Source organism: Echinops telfairi, unplaced genomic scaffold (genome assembly GCF_000313985.2).
Source record: "Echinops telfairi isolate 266 unplaced genomic scaffold, ASM31398v2 ScPeMD7_4225;HRSCAF=4972, whole genome shotgun sequence".
Taxonomy (NCBI): Eukaryota; Metazoa; Chordata; class Mammalia; order Afrosoricida; family Tenrecidae; genus Echinops; species Echinops telfairi.
Genome location: NW_022108124.1, coordinates 13,045,268 through 13,071,098, shown reverse-complemented (window position 1 = coordinate 13,071,098; position 25,831 = coordinate 13,045,268). Strand labels below are relative to the sequence as shown.

Genomic DNA, 25,831 nt, shown 5'->3' with positions numbered 1-25,831 from the left:
TGAGCAAAGGTCTAAGCTAGCGTTTCTCCACATTGGCACTGATATTTTGGTCAAGAGAATTCCTCGTTGCAGTGAGCTGTCATGTGTGTTATGGGATGTTTAGTAGGATCCATGGCCTTATCCAGTCAATGCCAATACAACTGCCCCTGCTGCGATTCTGGTGGGGAATGGCCTTCTTACCCTTTGTTAAGAACTGGATAATGCCAGAAATTAGGATAGCTGGAAATTATAGTCGCAGGAAATCAGCCTCTCCACATGACCTGGCTTCCTGTCTGAGGCCGGCAGCCTCTCAGAGGTATGGTTTGTAGGAAAGAAGGTAATGTGTCCTCGTTTGCCTTTCCTTAGCTAAGGAAGAAAAGTTAGGGATCTGTTCTTGCAGTCAACGTTGGCCACAACACTTAGAAAAGGACCCCATAGAAGTCTTTTCTCCACACCTTTGCCCAGCTGGTTGCCTCTCGGTCCAGTCTGATCATGAAGAAGAGGCACTACCAAGGCGTGGGAAGGTCTCGGTGAGTGACTGCCCTTTCCTCTGTTCTGATGTGCAGAAGTCTGACACGGCTAGTATGCTGTCGGAATGTAGCACTATCGACCCTACGGATCCCTTTAGGCGACTACCTGAAATGACCCCCAAAAAGCAACCTGAGAGATGTCTGCCCAAAGGTAAGTGGCAGGATTTATGTTCTTCAGTCAACGAAGCTCTGTAGTTTGGGGCAAAGCTGTTAATCTATCTTTGGGTGGGAGGAAAGCAAAGGGCGGCCACTCACATATACTTGGGGACTGATATCAGTCTAGAAGAAGGCAAGTTCAGGCAATTCTTGCCTCGGGGCTCAGTCTATGTATTTGAACAATCAGGATAGGCACTCCAGGAAGCTACCATGTCTGCCACTTTGTGTAATCCCCAGCATGGAATTGAGGTCAGATACCAATAGAAAAACTTGACCATAGCCAAGGATTGATGGGCGCTCTAAACATACTTGCAACTTACCCCTTAGATCTCTTCTCTGGGAAGCAGGAAGACACGGTGGCCAAGAACGTCAGAATAACAGCTCGGCAGCTAGAGTCTACACTAACATCCTTACCTCTCCACTTGCTAGCTGTGTGACTTTTTCCAATTTACTTAACTTCTCTATGCCCAGTTTATAAAATGGTGACAATAACAGTACCTGCTGCAAAGCATTATTGTGAGTCTTAAGTGAAAATAGAAAGCACTTTGGAGCGTGTCTGGCACAAAATATGCAATCAATAAATGACTCCCTGAGTGGATGGATAGGATGGCCTTTTGTATGAGCCCCTGGGTGGTACAAATGATTCAGCAATTAGCTTCTAGCCAGAAGGCTGGTGAAACAAACCTACCCAGAGATGCTTCAGAAGACAGGCCTGGTGATCTGCTTCTCTAAGATCACAGCCTTGAGAATCCTGTGGCGCAGTCTACCCTGCACACTTGGCATCACATGAGTCAGAACTGACTTGATAGCAACTAACCATAACCTATTTGGTATGAGACTAGGACCTGACCCAGGTTATGGACTCAAGAAATGCTGACAAACAAGTAAATAAATGACTTAGCAAATGAGTGACTGAATCTAAACCTCACGATTTCTCCATAAGTATGGGGCTAGACTGGGCCCTGAAAGAACACCAAGAATGGGTTTCAAGTCCATAGTTCTGGTTTGACAGCCTCAGAGTTGTCAAAGGGAGACAGAGGTCAGATTCAGGATTCCCTATAGACTACAGTTGTGCTTTAACTTTGAACTGGTCATTGAGCTATGCAGGCCACCACATATTAGGTTTTACAGAGACAAGAGACAGAGGTGGCCTGCATGTCAATGGTGGAGATGAAGAAAGGCAAAGTGGACAGGGAGGCATGATTCATGCTGAAGGGTTTTATGTGTTGAGCACCAGTGCTCTGCTATGTGTAAACATTTCAATTGATCAATTTCTTGCAAACATGGCTTGGGTGGTCTACACAGCCTATCTCCAATCTTAGCTCATTTCCTGAAATTCTTCGAATATTGTCTGTTTACCATTGCCCCAAATACCCCAAACAATCAAGTGACATTAGTCAACCACAAAACTTCATTGACATAAAACGGTAAAGATATCTGGCTCATGCACCTGCGTGATTCAGCTGATCTAAGCTCTGTTGATCCTGGAAGCCTTCATCCATATATGTGGTTTGACTGGGGATCAACTAACTGGTCTAGCCTGAGTTCCACTGGGCAACTTGACACTGTGGGCTAGCCCAGAGGCACGCACCTTTCTCATGGAGATGGTGCAAGAGAGTTTTAGACTGGTGCATTGAGATTTCTGCTCCACTTTGCTGACTAGAGAAAGTCAGTGAGCCCAGAGTCAGGGGGTTGGAAAAGAGTCTCCACTTCTTTAGCGGGACAGACGGCAAGACCATGTGGCAAGGGCTGCACATACAGGCGGGGTGAGCATCAGGGCTGGTGATGTGAAGTGCCCCAGACACTAATGGTCCTGCCACTGCTGGTTCTTTCAGGCCTGGGATGCTGCTTTCCATGCTGTGGCGTGGACAAGAGAAAGTCCCCCTGGGTCATATGGTGGAACCTGCGGAAAACCTGCTACCAAATAGTGAAGCACAGCTGGTTTGAGAGCTTTATTATCTTTGTGATTCTGCTGAGCAGTGGGGCGCTGGTAAATGATCAGGGTCTTGTGGGGGTGTTGGGGATGCCGCTGAGGGAACTGCATTTGGCTTGATCCTTCATGGGGCTGTGAGTGTGGGGAGAGCAGGCCGATGTGGAATCATTGCTACTGGTTCCCCTTAGAGGACAGAGTTTTGCCGAAGCGGCTTCTTTTGTCATGCTCCCCTGAGCCAAGGACATTTGACCTGTAGGGAAGAGCTCCTGCAGGCCGGCTCTTGAGCCCAGGCCTGTCCATCTACCCTTCATTCTGGAAGGATCCCTAGACATGTTCATTGTCCTATGTGTTTTTCCTCTAAATTCCTTCTCTCCCTTTCCTTGGAGGCCCTAGTGCTGTGGTCTAAAGGTAAAATGCTCAGGAGACAGGCTACTTAGACCAAACTGGGATCTATACTAAGTTGACTTGGCTATGACAGATTGGAACATTCCAGATACAAAGGAGAGCAGGGTGGGAAGTAACTCTGAATGCCGGAGTCTGCATAAGCAGATAGTCCCACCCTCCTTTCTGCTCTCTCTCCTCACCTGGTGGTCCTTCTCCTCTTCCCACTCCACCTTCTCCCCTGGGGAGAGTGTCTGCTCTCTTATGAAGTACACACCCCTCTCTCTCCTTCACCCCTTCTGTTTTGTGTCTGCCCCTAAAATGACCACGGCGTAGAACTGAACTATCTAGCTTTGTGATATCAGGTAAATGGATTTCTGAGTTATCGCTTATTGATTTTGAATGAGAGAACATTTCACGATAAGCCACTACCACATGGGAGGGGGCTAGGACATGGTCTGTTCTCACATACCCACATGGCGTTCTATGCCTATGGGCCTCCAGGTGAAAGAAACCGAGCACATTCGGGGGCCCCCATGGGCTTGCATTCCCAAGGACCCCTGTATTGGTACTCAGATCAGTACTCAAAACCCCAAATCCCCCTGAAACAGCCCCCGGAACTCCCTGGGTTCATTTGGATTTCTAACCTTTGGTCTAGGGCGTCCACATAGCCTTCTAGTGGTCACATTTTCACGGACCGTCTTGTCTCGTTCGAGTGGAAGAGGGTCTTTCATTGATTTCAGACATGATAACTGGTGGCTATCAAGCCCTGTGCCAGTCAGTGGGCATTGTTCATGGGCCACAGACATGTGCCCTACGCTGGCATGGGATGAAAATATACAATTGGAGAAATAGCAAAGGGCACTCAATCTTCCTCATTCTCATCTTCCATCTGAGAGGCAAGTGTAGGCAGGGCAAAGTGCAACTGAAGACAGGGCAGAGTTCCAGAAAGATCCAGTCCCTGTTTCACTATACCATCTGCAGAGAAACGAGGACAAGGAATATCAAATGCCTTACAACTGTGTGAGCCTGTATGGACCAGCAACATCAACATTACCCCAAAGCTTACTAGAAATTCAAAGCATTGGATCTACCTCAGCCTTACTAATCAGGATATGCACTGTAAGAGCTGCCTGGGTGATTCAGAGCCCATTTGGATTTGAGTAGCCCTGGTCTAGGCACTTCGAAATCCCAGTGGCACTCTTTCGATGTGGGCTAAATGTCCAGCTGTCAACTGCAAGGTCAGTGACTTCAAGACCAGGCTATTAGAACCAACTCAATAGCAGCGGTTTCACCTTTGTCCAGGCACTACATAACAATGGGAGCTTCTCCGAGTAGGAAATGGCCCAGTTTAGCCTCAAATAACAATTGCCAGCATCAGCCTGCTTTCTCCCAGTGAGCTAACTCAAATGGCCGGCTTGTTGCTAACTTCCAAAAATAAGAGAGGAAAGGAGCCTCCCACACCATTCAATTTGATCTGTTTCTCAAGGGGTGAGCAGACAGACAAGTCATGACCTCCAGGAGCTTGGTGTCTAGTAGGGAAGACAGATGAAGTTCACACAATTGTAGGCCAGGGTCATAAATAAATATTCCCAGAGCAGCACAGTCACATGTGGGGGCTTGTAGAAAGGGGTCCTGTGTTAGTAGACTAGAGAAACAAATTCATAGACACTCACATGTGTATAAGAAAGAGCTGTATATAAAAGAGCACTTGTATTTTGAGAAAACATCCCAGCCCAGTCCAGATCAAGTCCGTAAGTCTGATAATAGACCATATGTCCAATTCCAGTTTATAAATTCCTCTTCAGACTCACGCAACACATGCAATTATGCTGAATGCAGGAAGGTCACAGGCCAGCAGGTAGAAAGTCTTGTGGAAACAGTGGTGGTGGAAGCATCTCAGCACTGGCGTGGATCTCCACCTGGCTCTTCCAGCTCCAGGGCTCTGGTTCCACCTGCATAGCTCCATGTGTCTTGTCAGCAGAAAGACCAAGCAAAGTGTCTGGGTCTGGCCTCCAGTGAGCTATTTACCTCTGTAGCACATCCAAATGAGGTCATTAAACTGCAACCTAATTGACAGGCTAAACTCCACCCCTTCCCTCTTAATAGTCTCAAGTTGTAGTATGTAACTACCACAGGCATTAGCTAAGCTGAGATTTAATGAATGAGGAGCTGGCAGAATAGGAGTTAAAGGGCCTCCTCCTGTCAAAAATTCACTTTGGAGTTGGAAACAAGACTATTGAATGCTTTTGCTTTCATTCATTCTTTCTTTCTTTTCAAGCCAAGGCTGTGGGGTTGTGGTCTTCTCTGAGTCCCCTACAGGAGAGTTGGTTTCTTCCATGCAAATCAATATCTTCAATGTTTGTTCCTCTGTCTTTGGCAGATTTAGTGGCAGATGTCTTATGTCCCGCATTTCTTTATCAATAATTCTTTGAAGTCCAGAAGAACTGTTGATATCTTCATTGTATAAACCTGGCAGAGGCACACAGACATTTAGGGAAAGTGAAATATTTAGATGCAGTAGGAAAACAGTCACTCTGAGGACCAGAACGCTTCGTTTTTGTAGTCGCACTTAACAAATGTTAATTTTCAAAGGCATGTAAGATGCAGCTTTGATCACCTAGAGAAATGGGAAAATTTCCAGAAACATGCTACCTATCTAAACGAACACAAGTGAGGAGGAAAAAAAACAACAACAAACAATCTTTTAATAAAAGAAGAGATTAAAGAGGTAATAAAAACAAAACAAAAATAACAAAGAAAAGCCCTGTTGCAGACAGCTTCACTGGAAAAATAAGACCCACCAGACAGGGAAAAGCTTGCACCCATATTACCCAAACTATGCATATTTCAGAAGTAACCAGCATAACCCTGATGGCAATATCAGGCAAAGGCACCTACTAAAAAATAAAATTATAGACAAACACACCTCACGAGTATAGATGCAAAAAAGTTTCCATTACATTCTAGCCAATAATTTTCAATAGCATATCAAAAAAAGTATACATTATGACCAAAATGGGATTTATTACAGATATATACCAGGATGAGTCAACATTAAAAAATAAATCAATGTAATTCACCATAAAAATACAACAAAAGAATCTCATGAACACCTCAATTAACACATTAAAGGCCTTTGATAAAGTTTAGGGCTCATTCCTAATAAAAACTCTCAGAAAAATAGGAAGAGAAGGAAAATTCTTCAACATAATAAAAGACATTCATACAAAACCAGCAGCCAACATTATAATCACCACAGGCTAACTGCCTTCCACCTGAGAATGGGACCAGACAAGAATACCCTTTATCACTGCTCTTAGTCAACATTGTACTGGAACTCTTACCGAGTAATAAGATCAGAGAAGGAAATGAGGGACCTTTGTCTTGACAAGGAAGAAGGAAAACTCTTCCTACTCCAGTTGATATGATCCTATACATAGACAATCCCAAAGATTTTACCAAAAGAGCAGCACACAGGTCAACATACAAAATAGCAGTTAATTCCTCTCTACCAAAGGATTTCCAATTTATTTGGCCCACTGTCACCTTTTCAGAAAAAAGAATCACTCAACACCCTCCTGGTAATAGAAATATTGGTGCTGTGACCCCCAGAACACAATAAAGTGTAAGCATCTGCTGTTACAGCTCCCCGGGGTCTTTCCTGAATCCCTCCGTGAGCAATACCACCTACTACTCTACACCAACAAAGAGAACTTTGAAAAGGAAACCAGGAAAATAATATCAATTATAATCCCCACCCCCCAAAAAAAGATCAAATACTTAGGAATAAATCTTACCCCAGTTATAAAGGATCTATACACAGAAGATTGCAAAACACTCCTGTAAGAAGCCAAGAGAGCTCTACCACGATGGAAAGACATAACCTGCTCATGAATAGCAAGACTTAACATTGCGAGTGTGTTATTTAATACTACCCAACAATACAACCCCGATCCACATTTCAACAGCATTCTTTAGCAAGATGAAAAAACTAATCACCAACTTTTATGGAAAGGAAAGAAGCCCTGGGTAAGAAGCATTATTGAAGAAGATCCGAAGTGGGAAGCTCACACTGCCTGTGTCAGACTGGGTGGTCTAGAGAAACAAAACCGGTGACACGCATATATGTATAAGAACAAACTTTCTATCAAGAAGGTATCCCAGTAATTCTAACTCAAATCCATGGGTCTGAAGCTAGCCGAACCCTTTCAGGCTCCTATAACTGAAAGCCGAGATCAGAGGCCAGTGAGTGCAAAGTCATATGGATCCAAGGTGGGTGGTAACATGGCCAGGTGGCAACAGCTCCCTGGGTCAGTAGCCCACATGGGGCACCTGGAGACACCCCTGGAGGCAGACACAGAATCCCAGGAAGGAGGAAGGTGGAGGAGCAGAGAGGGAGAGAAGTGCTCACTGCCCACCAAGGAGGCACCATTAGACTGTGACTTGATTGATTGATTGGACTCCACTCCTACACTTTCACACAGGTGTGAGTTGACATACAATCTAACTGCTACACTGCCTTATCTCAGAACCTACTATGCAGCCTCACTAGTCAAAACAGCCTACCTAGCATTGGTACAAAGACAGACATAGACTACTGAAACAAAATCAAGGACCCAGACTTAAATTGAACTACTTAAGGAAAGCTGATTTCAATAAAGGACTGTCATCCAGTAAATGGGGGAAGAAACAATCTCTCTGACAAATGGAACTGGCAACACTGGTTGCCTATCTGTAGAAAAGTAAAGCATGATCCATAACTCATACCACACACGAAAATAAACCCCAAATGCAGTAAAGACCTATCTATAAAACCTGAAATTATTTATCATGGAGAAAAAAATTGAGACCACACTGTTGGTAGATGCCATTGAATCAGTTACAACTCACCCTGTGCCAACCTCGCAATTGTGATGTCTGAGCCCACTGGTGCAGCCACTGTGTCCCTCTAGCTCATCAAAGAAGACCTTCAGTGAGAGCCAGTATTGATGCCTAATAAATAGCATAGAATGCCAAGTATAACTAAAAACACACAAATAGCAGAAGATGAACTCGATACTTGAATTTCCTACAAACTACATCTATATCCTTCTCAAAAGACTTCTCCAAAAGAGTAAAAAGAGTTTTGACTTCAGGGTTGACGGGGTTGGGTGGGGGATTATTGGTGATAACAAAGCCAAAAAGGACTAATCATTAAAATTAATAGAAAGCGTCAACATTTCAACAACAAAAAGACAAGCAAGTCAATTTTAAAATGGGCAAAGGACACGAACAGACACTTCACCCAAGAAGACATTCGGGCAGCTAACTTATGGGAAGAGATACTTACGATGATTGGTCATTAGAGAGATGCAAATCAAAACAGTGTTAGATTTGATCTCGCACTGACAATAAAATCCATGATGAAAACAAAGTCCAGAGAAGGACCAGGGCTGGTGGGAGTGTGAAGCACTTGGAACTCTCTCACACTGCTGGTGGGGCAGTAAACTGGTACAACGACTGTGGAAAATGGTATATGATACCCTTTTAAAAAAAAGTCAAGATAAAGCGTGTTAGGCCAGCCGGTGGCGTGTGGAAGTCAGGATGTGGTTATCTTTTGCTGTGGATCCAGTGGCGCACCTCCACGGGGTCAGAAAATGTTCAGCTAGCCACAATGGCCAGAAAAGGTGATAGTGGAAAAATGACTGAGCTGAAAGCCAAAATCTGTCATCTGATGGAGTATGACACTGGGAGACCAGTGTTTAAAGGAACAGATCAAACTGGGTGAAGGCTGGGTCCCACTGGAGATAATGCTAAAATTCAACAGGTTAAGCCATCTAACAACAGTCTTTATGTGATGGTAGATGCATTGAACAAATCAAAGGCAGAGCTTATGAAAATAAGTGAAGAAAAAACTAAAATCAGAAGCTCTCCAAGCAAATTCCTCTCTGGAGTGACAAATGAGTATAAAAATGACGTGAAAACAGACCCGTTTGTTTATCTAGGGGGTCACTATTTGTTGCGTTTGAGTGGATAGAATGTGCTAAGAAGTTCGTAGAGACCCCTGGCCAGAAGTATAAAAGACACAGAGTGGCTAGTACTTTTCAAGGATGATTACTTTGCAAAAAAAAAAAAAAAAATGACCACAGAAAGCCAACTAAAGCAGAGGCTAAATGACGATCTAAACAAGAGCAGGAAGAGAAACAAAGATGCTGAAATGAAATCTCTAGATGGGCTGCTTGCTGAGGTGTTCAGGTGACGTAGATGGTCATCCCTGTAGAGAGGATTTGCATATCCCCTTTGCAAGTCATGAGGAGCCAAAGGGATACACTGTGTCAGAGGAACAAGAGAGGGAGTCCTTCTATTTAAAGGAAAAAAGCTCGTGAAGTACTGGGTACAGCCAAAGAGGCAAGGGACCATTGCCAACAATTAAGAAACAGAGGTGGCCTGGGAAGTCCTAGAGGGAGAGGTGGAAAGAGCAGCCCTGAAAACAATCGTGGGGGGACCTCCCCAAGAATCCCTGCATGAACCAAATTTAAATGAAAAGGAACGGGAAATACAGTGGCCCTGGGTGAGTCAGCCAAAGGAAAAGGACCGTTTCAGAGCAAGAAAATGGAATTTGACTGCGAGGATGAATGTCATGAAAATGGTGGTGCCGCTGGACCAGTGAACCGGGCAAGAGAAGCAGCAGACAAAGAAGAGCCTGCCTCCAAACTCCAGCAAGCAGAAAATGGTGCCGGAGACCCGTAGTGCAAATAAATGGATAAGGCTCCCGGTGGGAGCTGGATAAGATGTGGGAGATGATGGGCTTCAGGGTTAGCAGGATCTGGAGTGTAGACCAAAGAATGTGGACTTGATACTACTGGCAATGAAGGGCCATTGAGCAGAGCCTTTCAAGTATGTAGGAGGATGAGAGATGGCGTGTCGTTCTGGAACCATTGTGTGGTGCTGGAAAATCATATAGTTGAGAAGAGGTACAAGGATTAGAAAGTCCAGGAGATGATGTGGTGAATCTGGAGGCAGGGTGATTCATTAAGAAGGTGCTTCCATATTTCAGATAGAGGCCTGGTGGTGTCGGGTTTATGCAATGGACTGCGATCTCCGTGGTTGGTGGTTTGAAAACACCAGCAGCTCTTTTGGAGAAAGGCTGGGCTTTCTACCCCTGTAAACAGTTACAGTCTTGGAGACCCACCAAGGTGGGCTGTGGGCAGGGGTGTCACCATGAGTCAGCATTGACTGATGGCAGTGAGAGTCTATATTCCAGAGGAGTTGTGATGGAAATCTGGGGAGCTATAGTAACCCAGGTGTGCAGAAAAAGTCATCCTTCTTCTGTTTCACTTACTCCAGGAACAAGTCTCGGGCTTCATAAGTCCAGGCTTAATATCTTTTGAAGCAAAACCTTAATTACTAAAAGATACTACTTAATTCATATACAGAGAGGCAAAGGCAGCAAGTTCTATGCAAATATCCAACTTGGCCTGAAGCTATGCTTTTACCATTTCAGGTATTTGAAGATGTTCACCTTTCGGAACAACCCCAAATCCAAATATTACTTAATTGTACTGACCGGATTTTCACAAACATTTTTATCCTGGAGATGGTTCTGAAATGGGTGGCCTTTGGATTTGGAAAGTATTTCACCAGTGCTTGGTGTTGGCTGGATTTCATCATTGTGATTGTAAGTTTCCCATCTGTGGACCATGTAGGTTGGGGCAGGGAATGGACAGAAGAGGAAGGGTGGAGGGGGCGGTCATACAAGAGTTGCCTTTCCTATGTGTCTCATATCTGTACCCCTTTGACATATTTTTCTTGCTCATGTTGCACCTTCACCATCTATGTAAGTACGTTATCACTGATCCAACAGGAACGCAACCCTCTATAGCTTGCACCCTGATACACGGCCCTTTTTAGGCTCCTGACCCAGCCCCCTTCCACATGTGCCACTCATCCACTTTACTCCATAGCATTGCTTATGTCTGCTACAAATATAGACTATATTTGAGTACCCTCTATTCTCCCTCCCCTTCCACTCCCCCCCCCCCACTCTCCAAGATATCTCAAAGAAAGTTAGGGGACAACAGGTTGACTGGTCCCATCTGGACTGTCAAGCAACCTAATTGTTCACAAGTGCTGTGCCTGCTCTGCACGACAATGTCCCTGTGAAGCAGTGCTCTGCATCATGCTTTGTACAGCCAGCGGCGGTGAAAAGGGGGAGGACCCTTGAGGAGATGGACTGACCCAGTGGCTGCCACCGGGGCCTCAGCTATAACAACAATTGCGAGGGTGGCTCAGAAGCAGGGAGTGTTTGTTCTGTGGTACATCGGGGTGCTATCATTGGAACAGACTCAATGTCACCTGAAAATCACAACTTCAACTACTTTATAGACAAGGAAACCCGAAGCTCAGGGGATCAGCAGCTTGTTTCTTGCCATGCTGCTGGGGAAGTCGGGATTCACACTTCAGTTTGGATGATGCTCAAGCGAATAATAGCCACGCTCCTATTGTTGTTATTGTCCTTGATTGTTCACTTGTTGTCAGTGTAATTCTGGCCCCTGGCAGCCCATGGGCTGCAGAGTAGAATTGCTTCGTAGGGTTTGCAAGGCCTTTCAGAAGTAGATGGCCAGGTTGGTCTCCTGAGACACCTCTGGCTGGGTTCATACTGTCCAATTTGGCCAGTAGTTCAGTGCTTAATCTTTGTGACCCCGAGGGACTCCGAATACCGGGCCACATTTAATAACTTCTTATCTGGGTCAAGTACTCTGCCAGGTGCTTCACAGTCATTGTCTGTTGTAGTTATCACAGGTACCCTATGTCATAGGTACTATTGTTTCCCCCATTTTTCAGAGGCAGAATTTTAGTCATAGCGAAGCTAAGAAACATGTTTGAGATTAACCAGCAAGAAATTATGGAGGTGAGAGGAAAACCCAGTTGATCTCATTCCAGAGCCCTTGAATTCAGCAAAGGTTCCCTTCTCCCCTTTCTTCTTCCTATGAGATCATGAGCTAGACTGTCTCCCTGCTGTGAAAGAGAGTAAATGTAACAATACATGAGCGCAAGTCATGCTGTTGGCAAACCCCACTGAAGAACTATACTCCAATAAAACCACCCTAACGGCCATCAAGTCGATGCTGACTCCTAGCTATCTTACAGGAGAGGGCAGAACTACCCCTGTAAGTTTCTGAGATGTTAACTCTTGACAAGAATAGAAAGCCCTGTCTGTAAAAGCTCTGCCTTTCTTCCAAGGAGTGGCTAGTGGCTTTGAACTACGGACCTTGTGCTTACCAGCCAATGTGATCAGTGCCATGGGAGTTCCAGAAATCAAGGAAAGGAATAGAAATATCCACATTTCTCCATTCTATCAACTTCCAGAGTACAAAGCACTCTACTATGCAGTCATGATCTTATTAGGTGATCATGGAAATCTATAAGTAGAAACATGATCATTATCTCCATTTTTAGGGGCTGGTGGTTTATTAGGAAAAAAGCCTAGACTGACAGATCTCTTTCTGAAAACCCGTAAGCAAAACACTCTCCTGACATTAGTTTTTATCAGGAAAAAAGTGAGGATGTGACTGGAAACTGGCCAAATATAAAATGACAAGCATACCTCTAGCAAGAACTATAACAAATGCAAAAACAGTTAAAAAGCACACTTGAAGAAATAAAAAAAGGACCAGGTCCAGATGATCTTACAGGCAAGTTTTATCAAACTTCCAAAGAACAATTAATCTTGATATTGTCCAAATTTTTACAAAGAGGAGACATTTGAAAACCTTGAGTAAGACAAGTATAAACGTTCTTTTAAAAAGAATAGAATAAGAAAACAAGATGCCTTTTCAATCTTTTTATGAACATAGATATGAAAATCTTAAATTAAATGTAAGAAAATGGTATTTAATAGTTTTAAAATGCATAATGACTAAATGAGCTGATCCTAGGAATTCAGACTTGTCAGTGTAGTGGCATGGTACAGAATGTGGGTGTTTCAGTTCTGAATGCTTCACTTTCACCTCCAAATTTGGTGGAACAGAAACCAGGAACATAGTTTCAAGTGAAAAGATCTAACTATCCCTTAGAAACTCTTCTTCCCCACCAAGTAGAGGGAGAAATGATTTGGGAAAACCAGGAAAACTGCTTGGCATTGCCGTAATTTTACCCCTGGCTAAAACCCAAAACAGAAGGAATGTTTATCGAAAATGGTTTAAATAACTCTCTCAACAAATAATGCTATTACCAAAATACCTATTTAAAAAAAACAGTGGAGTATGAAAATCATCAAGACAAAACTATCTTGAATTGATAATTTTTAAAAATTAATGACACATTTAAAATGTTTTGCTATACAGTCACATTAACTCAATTAACTTGCAAATGTTTTCTTAGTGCAACGGAATTGGTATGAGTTAGTGTGAGATATTCTTAGGTAATAATGAACTCTGGTTTCTGCTTGTCAAGAGTCTCATAATTCACTGCCTATACAGCTGAGAAACTCTCCTCCCAAGTCCAGCCTCTGAAAACTCTTTACAAGTCATAAGAATGGCTACGGGTCTATGAAACGTGGTCTTGGACTTTAGCACAGCCTACTGTTAGGTGTTCATTTAGTGCACTTACAGTACATAGCTTTCCAAACCTGTCTGCCTGGGGAGCAGTTTTGGGAGACAAAATTGCATTCCATTCCCCCAGAATGAGCTATTTGAGTAAGGGGAAGTGTTAGCAACCAAAAACTTATTTATTTCTTTTATTTTTATCTAATCTCAAACTTACAGAAAAGATGAAGGAACTAGTATGAAGAGCCTATTAGACTCTCTTTGCATACTGACCCATTGTTCACATGCTCACCATTTGCTTTGTCAATTTCTTCCTTCTTGTATTTCCCCAAAAAATGACTTGAAGCCAAGTTGCAGTCATCCTACCTCTTTGTTCCTAAACATTTCAATGGATATTTCCTAAAAACAAGGACCCCACCACCACCCCGCCCAGCAACACACACACACACACACACACACACACACACACACACTCACAAGAATTATCAAGGTTAGGAAACAACATTTCATCTACATGAAAATTCGCTTTCAAATTTCGTCAGCTCTTCACAAGTAGGCCCTTAATAGCTGTTTTCCCCTTTCCAAATCAGAATTCCATGCAGGATTCCACACTAATGATCACACCTCTGTGGTTTTCCTTGCCTGGAGGACAGTTCTTTGGCACTGTATCTTTTATGAACCAAGTCAGGCAAATGCATCGTCCTCCCCTTGATGGCTTGTAGCTTTGCCAGACCAGGAGTCCCACGGAGCTCTGCCTGCACCCCCCTCAGCCAGGTCTGAGAGTCCAATGTGTCTGGAGAGGCCACAGGAACACCATAGCCCCTCCCTTCTCAGAAGGAGGGCTCTGAAGCCCACACTGCCTTGGGTGTGCCGTCAGGAGCACTACCTGTGGCTTCTCTTTCTGTCAGATCTCTGTGACCAGTCTCATCAACGTAAAGGAGTTAAAATCTTTCCGGACTCTACGAGCTCTGAGGCCCCTCCGAGCGCTGTCCCAATTTGAAGGAATGAAGGTATGTCCTCCGGATGGATGGGAGAAAGCCCAGCGGTGAGGGAAAATATTAGCTCTTCTGATAGATTAGGATGGGTTTCCTTAGATTGCCAAGATTATTCCTGGGCTCCTCACCCAGCCCAGTGCTTAGAATTTGGGAGGTGGAGGGAAATCTAATTTATGGTCAACCTAAAAAGTTTCGGTGCCACCCAGCATGGGCTCTGGCTTCCTCTTAGAGTCTTACGGTGGGCGTCCCCTATGGCCTTCTTTCCAGGATGTTTTTCAAGGTATCCTCAGTGGCAACAGAGAGGACACACTATGGAGAACACATGCCTCATGGTGCTGAGAGAACTGGGGTGTCCTGTCTTAGACCTTAGAGAAGGAAGACCTTGCTTGGAGGAAATCCAGCTCTCCACGGGGAGCCAGCTCAGGGAGGTCAGCAACCAGGCGGCTCCAACATACCCTCCTGAAATATTTCTCTTCCATTTTTGTCTCCTTAAGGTGGTGGTCAATGCTCTCATAGGTGCTATTCCCGCCATCCTGAATGTTTTGCTTGTCTGCCTCATTTTCTGGCTCATATTTTGTATTATGGGAGTAAATCTCTTTTCTGGAAAATTTGAAAGATGTCTTAATGGAACAGAAATTGCAAATGTTGACAGCATTGCCAACAAAACCCAATGTGAGAATCAAAGTTACCCCTGGGAAAACCTGAGAGTCAACTTTGACAACGTGGGAATGGCTTACCTTGCTCTTCTGCAAGTGGTAAGTGTCGCTGGCGTGTTTGTTTACTCTGAGAGAAAACTTCCAAGAACTCTTAGTAATCTCTCAGCTAATACAAATGCAGCAACTCCATTGAGATCATCCTGGTATGGAAGCCACTGTCATCTAGCACTGTCCCCCGCTGAGCCTCAATCCCCAACTGCTCCCCTTTAACATCAGTACCACTCACTGTTCTACAAGGCATCTTGCTCCGTGGGCTCAGCCAGAAAGCTTGAGTGGCTCCGTCATCCATTTAGAATGGCTCTCAGTTAAAAGTGAGTCCCAGGCCAAACCACAGTGCCCCTGATCTTGGACAGACAGTGCAAACAGATTAGGCTTTAGGGAACAGTAGGCAAGACAACCCAGGAAACAGAGCAGCAGATCCAAAGCATTGCCGGTCATTTTTGAAGTGGAAATTTCGTTTGTTTTCAGATTTTTTTTTATCTTGTGCAAATGAAGCAGAAGAAAAAGGATCCCAAGATGCTCCACCCTTTAGCTCCTTCACTACGTATGCTCTTTCATTTGAACATTCTTTCTTGGAAAGGTGGATATCACCTTAAATGTGTCTCCCCACTGGGCATGGCTCGGTTTGCATGGCATGTGTCGGTTGACAGCAACTCTACAATGATGTTTGTGTTTCTTTGCTTTTGTTACAGGCAACATTTAAGGGATGGATGGAAATTATGTATGCGGCCGTGGATTCCACAGGGGTGAGTCTGTCTTACACCATATTACAGAGTGCTTCGGTCAAATTGTGGACAGTTCAAAACTTCCTACATCACAGGGCCAGTGGTCAGAGTTTCCTTCCCTCGGACTTAAATACCATGAATAACACCTCTCAATTGAAAGTTCTTATGCAGCCTTGAGAGAGTATCTAGCGTTTTCTAGACACCCTAGTATTTTCTAGAGCCCAAGCCTCTTTCTCCATGATGACGAGGGGAACCACTCATGAAGGAGAGAGCTAAAAGCAACAATCACAGGGGTCTTGATGCTTCTTTATTTCACCATTCCTCCAACTGAGTGGACGGGCAGAAGCTAAATTTGAAAGGGACTTGCTATGGGTCAATCTTCAGACTAGACGAAATCTGAGAAAGAGAGACCCTCACATGGCCCAGTCTCCCCAGAGACTACTGGGATTTCTTATGATTGCTATCTGTTGAATTCTAGCTATATAGAAAGTGACCATGGGTTTACCACGTGGGGAGAATACTCAGTAATCGCATCAATTTCTATGTCCCAGTGGATAAAACTAAAGGATATAAAAAGAGAGTTGCCCAAAGCCATGGAATGAGCAAATGGTTGAGTCAAGAGTAGTAACAGGATCACTCATTTCCCTCCCCTATCCTAACACAGATGGGTGTATGTGTGTGTGTTTGTTTGAGAATCTGTAGGGCTGATTCTAGCACCACAGTGTTCCATGCTAGGAGCAACCTGGTAGCCTCATGGTTACGGATTGGGCTGCTGGCTGCAGGCTCAGCAGTTTAAAACCACCAGCTACTCTGCAGGAGAAAGATGAAGCTTTCGACTTCCTAAAACAGTTACAGTCTTGGAAACCCACAGGGGCAGTTCTACCCTCTCCCACAAGGTCACTATGAGTTGGAACGGACTCAGTGGCAGAATTTGGTTTTGGGATGTTCAGTACATGGCTAGAGATACCTTATAACACAGGAAATGTTTTACAATTATTCGTGTGCTTGTTGCTTTTGTCTTTTTGAGTACATGAGTTCCACCCGAGTTTGCTTTAGGTCCCAATCTACCTTGAGGTGGAGGTGGGAGGTGGGGAGGAGATCTTACACTGATGACTGGGAGATGAGCGATGTGGCTTACCCAGGCTCCCAGAGGGTGTGGGAGGAGGTGTGTAGAGAGTTCTTGCCTTGATGTTGGTCCTGGGATGTGCTTGCAGGTTCATTCTGCTTCTAGCATGGTGACCCCTGTCTATGTGTGGAGTCACAAGGCATCCCGTTGGTCTCAAATCCTGAAACTGTGAGTGGTGATATTATGAGCCGTACCGCATATCAGCTCCTCCTGATCTCCTTGTTTTATTGTTGGCCATGTCCTTCACAAAGCCTCTAATGAAGCAACTTACTCCGCTCCTTGCTATGTGGCCCACTGTCTTTCAGCTTCATGTTCAAGCTATATGGGAATTGAAGCAAGTCCAAGAGACAGCTACTCTAGCCTCCTGACTAAGCCTGTCTGCCTGGACTATCCCAAGACCTTCCCAGCATGGTCATATCTTCAAAAGCAAGCAAGCAAACAAACAAACGAACAAAAAACAACAACCCAGAAATGGAACAAATAGCTATTTTCTATCCTCTGTGTTCCCCCTCTAATCATCCAAAAAGGGAGAATGACCACATATATTTCATGTCTCTGATGTCTTTCTGTTTCTTCTTCCCATAATTCCCTGGAGACAAACTAGGTGTGTTTTTTGCCTCCTCTTATTCCTATCTGAATCTTCCTCCCTCTATCCCTTCAGACTGTTGACATACTAAAAACAAATGGAAACTCGCTTCCACAGAGTCGATGCTGACTCCTAGTGGCCTTATAGGACAGGGTAGAACTGCCCCTGTGGGTTTCCAAGACTGTCACTTTTGATGGGAGTAGAAAGCCCCATCTTTCTCTCAAGAAACGGTTGGTGGTTTCAAACCAATGACTTTGCAATCAGCAGCCCAACTAGTGGCCACTTTCCCTCCAGGCTCCTTGTTGATACACTACAGAGGGACATAAAGACATTCAGTTCCACCTATATCTCAAGGCAAACACCTAGCTTGAAAGATTACCACATCATTTTATTTTAAAGGTCAGATGCTGAATATTAATTCTTCCTTTTGGCTACCCTCTGTCATAAGGCCCACTCTTGACTCAAGCAGATGGATAACTCAAGTCAGCGTAGACTAAGACCAGCAGAAGAGAAAAAAATAATATCTTCAAATTCTTACTGCAAGGACACTACTATATGTGGCTAAGTGTTAACGAACAAATATCATAAACATTTGATAGCTGACAGCTCCATCAACGCTCACAGACTTTGAATGAGCTGAGGGCAGGAGAAGGGAAATCCTTTTTATCACATCCCACAAAGTGTGTGAGGCTGATGACAATGTGAAAAGCTTGGGCAAATGGCATCTCAGATGCTTTGGTGTCTCTTTGAGCTGAGAGAACTTGATTGCAATCCATCTGTGTCCATTCAGGGGCTTGTGACCACTCATTCATTTACTCCACGTATATTGAGAAGCTACAAGTGAGAGGGTATACTAAAGTCTTTGCCATCTGGTCCATTTCTACACAAGTAGAACTGAGTTCCACTGAGCTGCCTTTGCTGTAATCTTTATGGGAGCAGAGTGCCAGGCCTTTCATGGTAACGCTGACTTGGTCCGAATCACCAACCTTCCAGTCAGCAGGCATTTGCGCCACACAGGAATCTGTGAAAATGGATTTAATGCACTTAGGATTTAACAGTAAAGAAGACATAACCACAGAGGAGGCCGAGTGGCGGAGTGGGCTACTCAATAGCCTGCTAACTATACAGTAGGCAGTTCAAACCCAGTAGTTGCCCCATGGGAGAAAAATGAGCCTTTCTGTTCCCAGAAAGATTTACAGTCTTGGAAACCCACAGGAGCAGTTCTACTCAGACCGATAGGAACTGCTGAGTTGGAATTGTCCGGATAGTAGTGAGGTTGTTTAGATAGAACAGTGAAAATATGATGATTGTGGTAGTCCAACTTGCCCTTTCTCTACTGTCCTTGCTTCCAGCTGGCCTCCTTCAATTACTTTCCCATGCAGAGGTCCTACAGATCTTTTTAAGGGACACACAGGATGACGCTACACTCCTCTCTCCCTGTTGAAAAGAAAAGCCCAGCCCTCTCACCCCCTGTAAGCTGAGCTCAGAGACTCCAAACCCACCGCAGTGGGGTCCATCCTGACGCACGGTGACCCTAGAGAACAGAGTAGAATTGTTCCTGAGTGTTTCCAAGACTGTAACTCTTTTATGGCGGTGGGGAACCTCTTCTTTCATACGAGGAGCGACTGTTGGATTTGAAAAGCTTGCCTTGTAGTTAGCCGCCCAGGGAGTAACCCACTACACTAACGTAGGCCCTACTGCCAGTTGAGCTAGGGGACACTGAAAAACACCTCCTTCTAGGGGTCATAGCTGTCTAGGGGAGGCTAAGTAGTTATGTTGCTGCTGAGAAACACCTAGATCCCCTAGATCAGCAGTTCTCAACCTGTGGGTCACAACCCCTTTGGTCGCGACCCTTTCATAGCAGTAGAAAAATTACCGTTATGAAGTAGCAACGAAAATAATTTTATGGTTCAGGGGTCACCACACCATGAGGAATTGTATTAAAGCGTCACGGCATTAGGAAGGTTGAGAGTCACTGCCCTAGATTAAAAACCCTAACTCACTGCTATCAGGTCCATGCCAACGCACTGCAACCCTATAGGATGGGGTAGAACTGCCCCGGTGGGTTTCCGAGGCTGCAACGGTTTCTGGTTTATGGGACTAGCAGACCATGTCTTTCTCCCAAAGAGCAACTGTTGGTTTACAAACTGCAGCCCAACCAGTAACCACCATGCCACGAGGGGTCCTCCCTTGATCCTAGAGATGAGGCAGTTAAAAGAAAAAACAAACAAAACAATCAATATGGGGCGGTCGGGGGGAGGGGGGGAGGATCAACAGAGTCGAGCGGATTCAAACTCACAGGGACCCTATAGGAGAAACTATCCCAGATAACTGCCTACCCTGGATTGTCAAAGACACCATCTTTACAGGAGTGGATTGCCACACCTGTCTCTGGTGGAGTGGCTGGTGGATTCAAGCCGCCAATTTCTCCAAAGCAGCTGAGCACTTTAACCACTGCACCAACAGTTCTATTTACGTTGGCATATATATATATATAATATTTTTTATAGTAATTGTTTTTGTCTCTTGTTTAAAACAATCCTAACAGGCCGGCAACCAGCCCAGGTTTGAGGAGAATAAGTACATGTACCTGTACTTCATAGTTTTTATCATCCTTGGCTCGTTCTTCACTCTGAATCTCTTTATTGGTGTTATTATTGACAACTTCAACCACCAGCAGAAAAAGATAAGTATATGCAGGGTCTCTTGACTTGGCCGTTTTGTCTCTGTTCTCCAAAAGGCTTGGATGGGATATCATTGTGGTCCAGGTGGTTGTACAGACTCACCTCTGTCGTCTGCACCAAAATGAAGGGGGATTCGACAGCTTCGGGCGGGAGAAGCTCCCTAGCGATGAGGCCAGCAGGGACTTGAAAACACTTGGGTTTTATTTCAGCACAGTTTTTACTCGCTGTCCATCTTACCCTCTTAATCACCGGTCATTGTTACTATTAACATTAAGCCTACTTGTAATGGAATCTTAATAGAACCACCACCACTAGAGTGAACACTTACGACACCGTCGTCTCATTTAAAAAGAGCATTCCAGTGGAATTGTCCATTGACTTAAATCATGAGTTTTGTGGGAGGCAATTTAAGCACACGGGGCTGCGAGGTGCCCTACATTCCTTTTGGCACCTTGTGATGCCCTGTGGACAGGGGAGAAATGCTTAGTAGTCACATTTTACTGTTGTTGCAAGTGTATTTTGTTATCCAGGGTGTATTAGTCTGGGTACTTTGGAGAAACAAATCCATGGCGACTCACGTATAAGAGAGAGTTTTATGTAAAGAAAAAGTGCATCACGAAAACATCCCAACCCAATGCTGCCCAAGCCCACAAGTCCAACATTAACCCATTAATCCAACCCAGTCCACAAAGTCCTCCACCTCACAAAACAGAGGCAATGATGCCGACTGCAGGAGGAAAGCTGAGTCAGTGAACGAAGAAGCATCTCAGCACTAGCAGGGGTCTCCACACGGCTGCTCCAGCACCCAGGGCTGCATCGGGATAGGTCCATGTAGCTTCTCCTTGGGGATGTCTTGTAGGAAGTCAATCTTGCAAGTTGAAGCAGGGAACTGCTAAGGCAGCTGCACCCGATGCAACCATCACAAAACAAGAGACCCGAGAACTAGAAAGGCGAGGCTTCACCACCCATTTATCCCTCCGCCTTTCAACCAGGCCCACATGTGATTATTGGCCAGGCTGGCACAATTAACTAACTCACAGGGTAAATAAATAAATAAATAAATTCTCCTCTTTTAGCAAATGTGCTTCCTGACCCCCAACACCTAAGCCCTGGCAGATCTATGAAACCTGGTTGGAAAGATGGTTGGGGGAGAGGAAAAGTTAGGGGGAAATTTTTCTTGCCTTATGTGTCAGACTGGGTTGACTAGAGAAACAAATGCAATGACATTCATGTATGTGTAAGAAAGAGCTTTATATCAAGAAAACATCCCAGCTCAGCCCAACTCTGGTCCATAAGTCCAAAACCAGCCCATAAGTCTCTCTTCAGACTCATGCAGTCACAAGCAATGATGCAGAATGCAGGAAGATCACAGGTTGGTGGGTGCAAAGTCATGTGGATCCAATGGCAGTAGACGCATCACTGGGCTCTGGTAGCAATCAGGGTCAGCCAGCAGGAAAGTGAAGGCAGAGAATGAGGGATGGTTCCAAGGACTCTCCTTATGAGATGGCCATGCCCACAAGGAGGCACCATCAGGCTGTGACCTGATTGACAGGTTGAATACCAACCCTACACTTTTATAAATCTTCCAGTTGACATGAAATTATGTTAAATTATTCAAGCTTTTAAAAATGTGTTGTCAAACTACCTTCCAGTAATGCGATGCTGGGTACTTTCCTGCAGGTTATGGGAGTGGCTATTTATTCTCTTCTCATTATTGTGAGGGTTATAGTTTTCCCCCCCCCTATAGTTTGGTGGGTAAAAGCATTGCCACATTTTGTTTTCAATTAATTGATCATTAGTGAGCTTCCTCAGTTTTCACAGGTTGGTAACCATTAGTATTTTTCTCTTAACAAGTATCTTTTTGTAATCTTTGGGTGGTTTTTTGGGGGTGTTTTTTAAAAATTAATTTTTTATTGTAAATGTATACAAGAGCCCTGGTGGTATCATGATTAAGTTCTCAACTGTTAACCCAAAGTTGGTAGTTTGAACCCCCCAGCCACTCCACAGGAACAAGATGTGGCTGTTGGCTTCTGTAACGTTGACAGCCTTAGGAAACCCGTGGGTAGTTCTATTCTGTCCTGTTGGAGCTCATTCCAGGAGGCTTCAAAAGTTCATTGAATAACAGCATTATCTTTTTTTAAATGTCATTATCTTTTAATTCCATTTCCACAAGTATTTTGAAGGTCCCTTGTGTGAGTATAAATTTGTAAATGTAAACTCGCTGCCATTGAGTCAACTCTGACTCATGGCGACCCTATAGGGCAGGGTAGACCTGCCTGGGAGTCTCCAAGACTGTAACTCTTTTGGGGAGTAGAAAGCCATGTCTTTGTCTGTGGATGGACTGGTGGTTTAGAACTGCTGACCTTGTGGTTAGCAGCCCAACTGACAACCCATTGTGCTACCAGGGCTGCACACACCCACACACCCACATACACCCCCCGCCCCCGCAACCCACACCCACCAAAATCGTTTCCATCTTCAACATTTTTACAAGTACAAGACATTAACTGTGGTCAACAAGTAAAATCACCCACGTGTCAAACCATCCGATCATCTCTACTACGTCTTTCCAGCTTCTTCAATCGCCTGTATCAGAAAGGCAGGCTCTTTTTGAAACTGGAATTGTCGTTGTCTTCATACAGTAAGTCCAGTTAGTGTCTTGCTGCTCAGATTGTTGCCAGGACGTTTTTGACTTGTACCTATTTAGGATTTCTATGGCGTCAAACTCCCAGTCTTGTCTTATTGGGTTATGTATTAGTCTGGGTACTTTAGAGAAACAAATCCACAGAAACTCATGTATAAGAGAGAGTTCTATATAAAGGTTAAGTGCACATCTAGAAAATATCCCAACCCAGTGCTGCCCAAGCCCACAAGTCCAACATTAACCCATATGTCCAACACCAGTCCACAAAGTCCTCCTCCATCTCACAAAACACACACTATGACGCCGACTGCAGGAGGAAAGCCGAATCAGTGAATGTGTAAGCATCTCAGTGCTGGCAGGGGTCTCCACGTGGCTGCTCCAATACCCAGGGCTGCATCGGGGTAGGTCCATGGGGTTTCTCCTTGGGGATGTCTTGCAGGAAGTGAGCTTTGCCAGCTGAAGCAGGGAACTGGCTCAGGCAGCTGCACCCTGGTCCAAGCATCACAAAGCAAGAGACCCGAGAACTAGAAAGGGGGGGCTCACTGAGCCATTTTCTCTCAGCCCTTCAATTAACCTCACTTGTCTTTATCGGCCAGGTTGGCACAATAAACTAACTACCTCAGGTTATTTCTGCTTTTTATAATGAAAGCATTTCTTAATCTCAAAAATCAGGAAACAAAATACTCACCTCTGATTTTCCTAATTGTTTTATGGTATGTATGTATATATATATAAATGTATGTAAAATTTATGCATATAAACATATATATATTTATTTATTTATTTATTTCCTGCGGACTCATGTAATACATCTGCAACACACCTCAATGCTGAGTTTCCTGGGAGAGTTACTCATTGCCCTTGAGCACCTACCTGGCTGCTGCTGCTCAGGAGTGCGCTGTTCAGTCATCCTTGAAATATGCAGCTTGATTGCAATCAGCACCTGCAGTTTGGATGTCAGCCCTTGTGGGTTTAGAGTTAGCCTTCCATTGGAAATCATTGGTTTACTCAGTCCACATCACAGTTTGGTTTGGGGTTTAGTCTTCATTATGCAAATTTCAAACATGCACAAGTCTAAAATACCCATCATCCCACGCAACATTTATCGACTTAAGAACATCTTTGTTTCCTCTATGCCCTTACCCAACACGGACACCTGGTTTTAAAAAAACAAAACAAAAACAGATTATAAACATCGCATTTCATCTAGAAGTATTACTTACAAAAACTTCTCTTTTAAAGACAGAACCACAAATCCACATCACACGTTAAAAACATCAACACTAATTCTTTAATATCAGCGACTACCTGGTTAGTGTTCCCAGGGTTTCATTTTTAAAGATATTTACTCATTTATAATGGAGTCCTGGTGGCATGGTGGTTATTCGTTGCCTGGTAACCAAGAGGTTAGCTGTTCAAAACCACCAGCAGCTCCTCAGAGGGAAAGATGAGGCTTTCTATTCCCAGGAAGAGTTACCATCTTGGGAACCCACAGGGACGGTTCTCTCCTGTCCTATAGGGTTCCGTGAATCAGAATTGACTCCATAGCACTGAGTTTGCCTTCTCATTTTCTATTTATTTATATTAAACGTGGTTTTTTTGTTTTGTTTTCAAATCAGGATTTAAGTCAAGTCCTCCCATTTCACAGCTTCCTTGTTCTCTGAATGAAAGGTGGCCCAGGATCAGACAATACCTTTGCTATGTCCAATGAGGGATCAGACAATACCTTTGCTTGTCAGATGAGGGATCAGACAATACCCTTGCTTGTCCGATGAGGGATCAGACAATAACTTTGCTATGTCTGATGAGAGATCAGACAATGCCTTTACTATGTCCAATGAGAGATCAGACAATACCTTTACTATGTCTAATGAGGGATCAGACAATACCTTTGCTATGTCTGATGAGGGATCAGACAATACCTTTGCTATGTCCAATGAGGGATCAGACAATACCTTTGCTTGTCAGATGATGGATCAGACAATACCTTTGCTATGTCCGATGAGAGATCAGACAATACATTTGCTATGTCAGATGAGGGATCAGACAACACCTTTGCTGTGTCAGATGAGGGATCAGACAACACCTTTGCTATGTCAGATGAGGGATCAGACAATACATTTGCTGTGTCAGATGAGGGATCAGACAACACCTTTGCTATGTCAGATGAGGGATCAGACAATACATTTGCTATGTCAGATGAGAGATCAGACAACACCTTTGCTATATCAGATGAGGAATAAGCCTTTTCTCTTAGGAGTGCTGCTCTCTTTAGCAGAGAATAGTATTTTGAGACCACAGCCGGGGTTTTCACTTCAGTGCACAAAAGTCCTTCAAATTCAAGACCAAAAGTAAATTTGTTTGTGGAAATACACAGACTGGCCATTTAAATTCAGGACTGTATGTTTATTTGCCTTCTCTAGATCATAAGAGGTCTCCTCTTTTCCACACTGAGAAAGCTCATTCCCAAGGACACTGGACATGATAGAATTTCCACAACGAACTCATTTTATGTTCTCCACAAAGTATAAAACACAGTCTCAGGACAACAATAGTAATCCCATCATGAAAAATAGGGTCACTGAAGACACGTGTCACGGCTGCGCATCTCAAAAGGACCCGCTTCACTTCTAGGGCTGTTATTTTGGACTCCCTGCTGGTGGTGTAAACTCACACTCCAAATCCTCTCTCTAAGGAAGCCCTGGGACACAAAGTATCAGGGAGGACTTGGTTTTTCCCCAGGAAGACCTGGTTGTGACAGACCGTTTCCACACGGACAGGTTCTGTGTCCCCTGGAGAGTTCAGACGCATGCAGGGTCCCTCTGTGCCATCTCAGGGGCGGGGGTG

General features: G+C 44.3%; 1 protein-coding gene and 1 pseudogene across 1 annotated transcript in view; both read left to right on the top strand.

Annotated features, from left to right (window-relative positions):
• The window catches only part of SCN11A (sodium voltage-gated channel alpha subunit 11), a 95,131-nt gene that overhangs the window by 58,282 nt on the left and 11,018 nt on the right, over window positions 1-25,831 (top strand). Inside the window, exons 17-23 of the mRNA XM_013006140.2 lie at window positions 546-660; window positions 2,501-2,655; window positions 10,466-10,639; window positions 14,417-14,518; window positions 14,998-15,258; window positions 15,912-15,965; window positions 20,205-20,357. Coding sequence (XP_012861594.1) covers window positions 546-660; window positions 2,501-2,655; window positions 10,466-10,639; window positions 14,417-14,518; window positions 14,998-15,258; window positions 15,912-15,965; window positions 20,205-20,357 — 1,014 coding nt within the window. The remainder of the gene's footprint in view (window positions 1-545; window positions 661-2,500; window positions 2,656-10,465; window positions 10,640-14,416; window positions 14,519-14,997; window positions 15,259-15,911; window positions 15,966-20,204; window positions 20,358-25,831) is intronic.
• On the top strand, window positions 8,636-9,711 carry LOC115871245 (annotated as a pseudogene).